At 45.2% G+C, this 7,872-nt stretch overlaps 2 protein-coding genes across 2 annotated transcripts; one reads left to right on the top strand and one right to left on the bottom strand.

Moving 5' to 3' along the window:
* Positions 1-1,572: 1,572 nt before the first annotated feature.
* LOC110794005 (uncharacterized) lies at positions 1,573-3,636 on the bottom strand. The gene has a single exon (XM_021998946.2). It carries the CDS (start codon positions 3,634-3,636, stop codon positions 1,573-1,575), a length of 2,064 nt encoding a protein of 687 aa, XP_021854638.2.
* Positions 3,637-4,688: 1,052 nt separating this feature from the next.
* On the top strand, positions 4,689-5,999 carry LOC130471998 (uncharacterized). Its single transcript, XM_056842397.1, has 3 exons — positions 4,689-5,250; positions 5,322-5,600; positions 5,944-5,999. Exons 1-3 carry the CDS (start codon positions 4,689-4,691, stop codon positions 5,997-5,999), a joined length of 897 nt encoding a protein of 298 aa, XP_056698375.1.
* Positions 6,000-7,872: the final 1,873 nt, after the last annotated feature.

The raw sequence follows: 7,872 nt of genomic DNA, 5'->3' as shown, positions 1-7,872 counted from the left end.
CGACGAAGAGCGTCCATACCTCTTCTACGTTATTGATGAGTTTGACTTCGTCGTCCGCTATTTTCTCCAGGTCGGGGCTAAAATCTGCCACAAAGTCTGCTAGTGCCTGCGATTTCACCGCCGTTCTTGGTTGGTATTTGATGTCGAAGCTTCCTAGCGCCATCGTCCATTTCTCCATTCGACCTGTTAGTTCTGGTCTACGCATCACAGACTTGATTGGATAATTATTCATCACCACTATTTGGTGAGTTTCGAAATAATGCCTTAGTTTTCTAGCTGCAGTAACGAGTGCTAAAACGAGTTTTTCGAGGGAGGAATACCTGGTTTCCGCTTCTAGTAGCGACTTACTTATGTAGTAAATAGGTAGCTGTTGCGTTTCGTCTTCTCGGGCTAGGACCGCGCTGACTGCTGTGGAGCTGACGGCTAGGTACAGTTGTAGGACTTCGCCTTCTTTGGGTTTGGACAGGAGGGGTGGCGACATCATGTATTTTTTGAGGTTTTGCAAGGCTGCTTCGTGGTCGTCGGACCAGTCAAAACCTTTATTTTTACGCAAGACGTCGTAGAATAGACGACACTTGTCCGACGACCGCGAGATAAAACGATTTAGCGCCGCCACTCTTCCTGTCAAGCGTTGTACCTCTTTTATGTTCCTGGGGATTGAATGTTGATGATTGCGCGCACCTGGTCGGGGCTAGCCTCGATTCCTCTTTGGGTGACGATGTAACCTAAAAATTTCCCTGCAGACACTCCGAAAGAACATTTAGTTGGGTTGAGTTTCATACCGTATTTTCTCAATATGTCAAAGGATTGTCGTAGGTGTTCGACATGGTCGTCGGCCTTCCTTGATTTTACTAGCATGTCGTCGATGTAGACCTCCATCGTGTCTCCAAGTTGGTCTTTGAACATTTTGTTGACCAATCGCTGGTACGTTGCACCTGCATTTTTCAGACCAAAAGGCATGACTTTATAACAATAAATACCTCTGTCTGTTACAAAAGATGTTTTCTCCTGGTCGTCTGGGTGCATAAGGATCTGGTTGTATCCGGAGTAGGCGTCCATAAATGTTAGTAGCTCGTGTCCAGCAGTGGCGTCGACCAGGGCGTCGATGTGCGGCAGCGGGAATGGGTCTTTAGGGCATGTTTTGTTGATGTCTGTGAAGTCGATACAGACTCTCCACTTTCCATTCTTTTTACTGACGACGACGACATTTGCTAACCAATCTGGATACTTGACTTCTCTGATTTTCCCGGAGTCTATCAGTTTTTGGACTTCTTCGTCTATGATTTTATTTCTCTCAGGCGCGAATTTTCGCCGTTTCTGTTTCACTGGTTTGAAGTTGGGGTCGACATTGAGTTTGTGGGTGATGATGTCTGAACTGATTCCTGTCATGTCCTCGTGCGACCAAGCGAAGCAGTCCGAGTTTTCTCTTAGGAATGACACTATCTGACTTCTGATATTGTCAGGCAGCGACGCTCCGATCCTTACTACTTGGTCTGGCTTTGCCTGATCTAGCGTAATTTCGTCGATCTGTTGGTCGTCGGGGTCGTCTACCGTCGACCCTGGCTGTAATTGCTAGATGGATGACTTTGATGGTTTCAGCGCCGTTTCATAACATTTCTTTGCGTCCCTTTGCTGTCCTTTGATTTCCATGACTCCCCATTTGGTTGGGAACTTACTTGACTGGTGGTATGTCGACGGCACCGCCTTCATTTTGTGGATCCATGGTCGTCCCAAAATGACGTTGTATGCTGATGGGCAGTCGACGACGTTGAACTTGGTCATCACATTAACACCTTCTGCGTACGTCGGCAGCGATATCTCTCCTACTATTCGTAGCGATTCTCCACTGAATCCTACTAGGACTGTCGACCTTCTGATTATACTCTTTTCGTCTAGTCCCATTTCCTGCAGAGCCTCTAGGAACAATACGTTTGCTGAACTGCCGTTGTCGATCAATATCCTTTTGATGAGAGCGTTGCCTATTGGGAGCGATATGACTAGCCCGTCATGATGTTCCTGTATTGTGTCGGTTGAATCTGAGTCGTCGAAGGTTATTATCATCGCCGCTAATGACTTGTCGAGTGCTACTTCGTCTTCGGTCTGCCCCTCTTTGACGGCTTCAGATTCGCCCCTGTTGATTTTTTTAGCTGCAGAAGAAGTTAGTCCACATATATCTGAACCACCAGAAATAACGTTTACCACTTTTTCGAACGTGGGCGGGGCTGGTCGGTCGCCGCTTGGTGCTGGGTTGGGTTGGGAGCTGCTATCCTTGTTGTACGTCTCCTTTCCTTTGTCGCTCAGTAGGTCCTTCAGGTGGCCTCTTTTCAATAGATACGCCACCTCCTTTTTGAGGGAGATGCATTCCTCGGTTGTGTGGCCATTGTCGCGGTGGAAGTCGCACCACCTGCTCATGTCCTTCATAGAGTCTGGTCTGTCACTCTTCTTAGGCCATCTGACGGTACCACCTACATTTTGAAGGGTGTTTACCACGCCTCCGATGTCGACGTTGAAGCCATACTCGGAGATGGGGGGATAAACGACCCGTTCATTCCTGTAAACACTGTTAGTATCATCATATTGATTGACATTTTGTACCTGACCCTGGCGGTTGTATGGTTGGTGTCTCCAGCCGTTGTTCCTTGGGGTGTACGACCTCCTGTCGCTGCTGCCCCCTGCTGGTCGCTGAGAAACCATTCGTGTAATCTCGTCGTCTTCAATCCGCATCTGGGCCGTAGCCCTCGATCTGACTTCTTCGAAGTTTGCACAGGGATATTTGGTTAGTTCCCGGTACAGCTCTGAGTTGGGGACGAGACCTCTCTTGAATGCTTCGATGGCTGTCCTGACATCACAGTTTTTTATGCTAATTTTCTCACAATTAAAACGGTTAAAATAATCGCGTACCGACTCGGTAGGTCCTTGGACCAACCGATAGAGGTCACTTGTTTGTTTCTCCAACTGGCGACTGCTGGCGAATTGTTGGTAGAAGGCGTTGATGAGGTCGGACATGCAGAAGATAGATCCAGGTGTTATGTTCATGAGCCATTCCAGGGCTGCTCCGTCGAGGGTTCCTCCGAAGGATTTGCACATGACGGGCTCGACCAGGTCGTAGGGGATGCCGATCTGCCACATTCGCTGCTTGTAGAAGTTGACGTGTCTGTATGGATCAGACGTTCCGTCATACAGGGTGGTCCAGGTAGGGAGTCGGAGCTGGTGTGGTACCGTCACCCTAGCGATCGCTTCACAGAACGGCGATGCTGCATACCCGTCGGTCGGTTCGGTCTCCACGGGCGTGGGTGCCCCCGGCAGTTTGGTCATCAGCTTCATCATCAACGAGCATCGCTTCTTCATGTGATTTTCCATCTTATTTAGGCGCTTGGTGACGGGGTCCGGTATTGCTTCATCCTTTTCCTCATGTGGCTCCTCGCCGTCGGACAGGTCTTCAGAGTCGCCAGTCATCTCGAATATCAACTTCTTCGGTTTTGCACCTGGCTTGTAACGCGATTGATGCTTGTTACTTTTCACGGATTCGAGCTCCTTCTGGAGGTTTTCAATGGAGGCCCTTTCTTGGGCCAGCTCTGCTTGGGCCTTCTCGTAGGCCGCTTTCATCTCTGCGAGCGTCATCTCTTCAGTAGTCATGGTGTGTAGGGTGATTTTGCGTGAAACCTAGTTAATGTCCCCACAGACGGCGCCAAACTGTTTATGCCAAATTTCGTCTAGGGGCGATCTTTGGCTTAGGTCGACACTAACTAAGCGATAATCAAATAAGGGAAGACAAAGAGAGACACGACACAGAGAAGTGTTGACGCGGAAAACCCAGGAATAAGGTAAAAAACCGCGGATAGCTATGAGGCTATCAATCCACTAAGTTTCCTATATGATTGTTTGTATCTTATTCTAGAAATCAATGTAACAAAATATAAATAACGAATACAAGAATGATTTGAATGCTTTTATGGCTTGAGAATATGAGAGCTTTTTTTTTTTTTTTTTTCGCTTGTCATCGTCTTCATGCTTTTATAAGATATTTCCAACGGTCTAGTTGGTTGAGAGAATCCCACAAAGATAGGGATATCTTTGTTACACGTCTCTTTAGTCTTCAACCACCTCTGCGCTTCTCGCGCATGTCTTGGACTCATTCCTGCTAGTGCGACGGCGCTGCCTATCATGGGCTTTAGGTTAACTTATCTTTATCAACCTGTTCCTTGAGGACGCGTCTCTGTTGCCTGTGCGTTGTCGCCCGTCCTTCGTCGTTTATGCCTCGTCGTACGATGCTACGTCGGACGTATCTCCCTGGAGCTGTGTTTACCTGCGACGCGACAGAACCTGGTTGACACGACATGATCAAACGTTAGAGCGGTTATGTCGTTAGTCCAAAAAGTGGGATAACAGTTTGCCCCCAATTGTGAATTTGCGGAGTCACACAGAGCAAAAGAAACAATTCAAATTTAAAAAGCAAAAACCGTCTTCAACTGCCCAGTTCGTGGGACAAAACCGTTCAGAATTCCAGAGTAATAAATATCAATTCACGACATGCAATAAAGTTCTTCACACCAAAAAAAAAAATTTTAGATCCGAAAGCAGGAGAGAGAAGAGGGAGAAAGCGAAGTCGATTTTCGTACTGAGTTTGCTCGGTTTCAGGTAAAATTTGCTTTCTTTTTTCGATTTTCTTGTAGATTTTTGTAAGCGAGATGGGTAGATCTAAGTCGGTTGTAGCGAGAGGAAAGGGGGAGTCGGGATCCACTCGGGTTAAGTCCCTTAACCCGATATATTCTACTGTGGTGGATCCGGCGGCGTTTGTTGAACTTGCTGGTTTGCCGCCGTCGGCGGAAGTGAAGATTCCCGGCTCGGACGAGGAAGCCTTTGACTGTCCAGAGGGGTATGTGGTTATGTATGAGTATCCGTTCACAATTGGCTTCAAATTTCCTTTCACTCCTCTGGTTAGGTCCTTTATCGAGGTTTTCCATTTGAGCCCGGGTCAGTTGATGCCCCAGATATGGCGGGTTTTCACGGTGGTGCACGGAGTTACTGCAAACTGGCGTATGCCGTTTGACCTGTCTGACTTGATGTATACTTACGACCTAGCGCTGCAGAAGTGTTGTAGGTATACCTTGGTCACGAAGAAGGGGAAGACGAACTTAGGTGTTGGTTTAGGTGTGAACGACAGGGGTTGGCAGAGTCGTTTTGTCTTCGTAGGCAAAGATTCTCTGGGAGATAAAGGGCGGTTTCTGGTCGAGGGATGGACGACGGAAGGTAAATGTGTTGTTTTGTCTTTGTTTCTCGTCGTTTTACTGAACGTCGCCTTACTTGGTTTTGTTTTGCAGTTGTCAAGGCGTCGTCGTTGACTGAGTTGAACGTTGATTCTGAGGATAAGTATCGGAAATTCTTGGGTTATTCTGTCGAGGATAGGTCTTTTAGTCGCGACGGGGAGTTTTTAGACGAGCAGGAGGTGAACCGGTCAGGCGACGTCGCCGAGGAGGAGGAAATAGACGAGGAATCAGGTCAACTGACTCGTCGTCGGAAAAGGTTGGGTTTGCTTGAAGAGGTAGTGGCAAACTCATCGTCCGCCGAAGGTGAAGTAGGCGTTATGGCTGACAACTCAGGTATTTGACGTTTGTTTATTTCGGGGTTTGTATATATTTTTGTTTTTGCTTTGGATAGTGTTTGACCTTCCCAAGCTGGCGCGAGTTTACCTGCGTTTAATTCTTTTGTATTAAAAAAGTGGGATAACAAACGTTAGAGCGGTTATGTCGTTAGTCCAAAAAGTGGGATAACAAAGGACCCTGACTTTGTTTACTCTTGCTTCTTAGTATTAAGGTTTGTTGAGATTGCAAGAAGGATGAAGGGATGTAGTTGACACTCTCTCTTACTTTTCATTGCATTTGAGGGCATGATCATTAAAGGGCTATACTATTGTTTGTCTCTATCTTAAACTTTCTCTTACAGGTTATTATATTTCTCTACCCTCTTTCTATTTCTCATATCTCTCTCTTTCTGTATAACCTCTCTCTCTAATTCTCGTAACACTATTGTTAATATAGTAACATGTATGTTTTTTTGGTCAAATACGAGCAATAGCGACTTTTGTGTATATAAATTTTAAATTGATGGCTAATTGGTTTATCATTACAAGACAAAAATAAAGGGATACTTTTATTTCTTTGGGTAAAGATGTAGTTGGCTGGTTGTTAATTATCTCCACTAGGATTGATAAAGTTCTTAGAGATGTCTGTCCCCAGTTTTCTATGGAGTGTTTCTTCTAAATTTTGACTGTTAAATTTTAATCATCAAAGTCTTTTCTTGATTATAGAGTTGCGACATACACTCAATTTAAATTGTATTTGTTATGAATTTTGATGGTCCATGTTCTGTGCAGTTATATTTGGAGAAAACGGATAATTGTGATATTTGTGTAAAGTTCAGACATTTTGTATTCAATACTTTCTTTTGTGTTTATTCCAATTGTTTTGAACATTGGGTTCTTTATGATAGGATATCATAAATCCAACTCTTCTTTTGATTACTGAAGGTACTCCATGGCGAACTTGAGAAGTTGGGCCAGAAGTATCATGTAGCGTTGAGGTACACTACTTCTTGCTTGTCATCTAATTATAGATGTGGGAAGTCTTGCTATAACTTTTCATACTATGTTTTTAATCTGTGGAACAAAAATGATTGTTTCTGCATGAACTTATTAAATTCAATAACTAATCTCTTTTCCAGTGGTAGAAGTTGGTTTATCTTTGGATATCAATTTTTAGCTCGTTTCATGTTAATTAGTTCCTTGGGACATACAATATCTTCTTACTAAACTGAGGCGATATGTTAAGATATGTTAAGATATTAGATATTATTCTGTGAATATTCTGTAGAGTCCTAACTATGGTATGTTACCTAATGTGTACCTAGGGTTTAGGTAACTGAGTTGTACTATATATACGTGTGTGATTAATGAGAATGATACGAGATTACACAATATTTGACATGGTATCATGAGCCTAGGTTAAAAATCCTAGATTTTTTTTTTCCCGCAATAATTTGAGAGAGTGTAGCCGAGTATTGAGAACAGCGAATTTCTTCGCTTGTTGAGTATCGAGATTAGGAGTTAACAATTCCTTAAGTATCACCATGAGTTCCGATGAGGAGGCACCACCAAAGGTCATCGCCGCCGCCGTCGACCTAGACTACTATCTCGGGTCAGGCGACGGTCCCGGTATTGTTATCACCCCTGTGAAACTAAGAGGAGCATCGAACTACGATGAATGGGCCAAAGCCGTTCGTCGCTCGATGATTTCAAAATTCAAATTTGGATTTCTTGATGGTTCTGTGAAGGAACCCATTACGGACGCAACGAAGATGAAACATTGGATTGCGGTCAATTCGATGGTGGTGTCTTGGATCACAAACACCATAGACGAGAGTTTGCGTTCGAATCTGGAAGATTTTGATATTGCTCACGAGTTGTGGTGTCATTTGAGGACGCGGTACTGCGTCGTTTCGGGCACTAGGGTCTGCCATATTAAGATGGCTCTGAGTGGCTGCAAGCAGGGCACGTCTGAGGGCGTCATGGAGTACTATGGCCGCTTGTCGAAGGTATGGAAGGAGTACGTACAGTATGCACGAGTTCCAAGGTGTATATGTGCGGGTTGCACGTGCAACATAACGAAGCAGGTGGGGGACATTCATGATGAAGATCGTCTGCACTATTTCTTAATTGGCCTAGACGATCACTATGAAGCCATTCGTGCACAACTGTTAGCAAGATCGCCGTTGCCAGGCCTCGACGAGGCATACCAGACGGTTATGAATACCGAGACCATGCGCGCCAAGGCAACGAGAGGTAAGGAGAGTGTCATGGCGTTCAAGGTCGAGACT

The sequence above is a fragment of the Spinacia oleracea genome, chromosome 4 (assembly GCF_020520425.1).
Source record: "Spinacia oleracea cultivar Varoflay chromosome 4, BTI_SOV_V1, whole genome shotgun sequence".
NCBI classification, from domain to species: Eukaryota; Viridiplantae; Streptophyta; class Magnoliopsida; order Caryophyllales; family Amaranthaceae; genus Spinacia; species Spinacia oleracea.
This window is presented reverse-complemented; position numbering and strand designations above follow the sequence as displayed.

Bases quoted from the DNA above. Each gene is read 5' to 3' on its own strand.
- LOC110794005 (XM_021998946.2), bottom strand. From the start codon at position 3,636: ATGACTACTGAAGAGATGACGCTCGCAGAGATGAAAGCGGCCTACGAG.
- LOC130471998 (XM_056842397.1), top strand. From the start codon at position 4,689: ATGGGTAGATCTAAGTCGGTTGTAGCGAGAGGAAAGGGGGAGTCGGGA. The intron at 5,251-5,321 runs GTAAATGTGTTG...TTTGTTTTGCAG, and splicing joins CGAGGGATGGACGACGGAAG to TTGTCAAGGCGTCGTCGTTG. The intron at 5,601-5,943 runs GTATTTGACGTT...TTTCTCTTACAG, and splicing joins CGTTATGGCTGACAACTCAG to GTTATTATATTTCTCTACCC.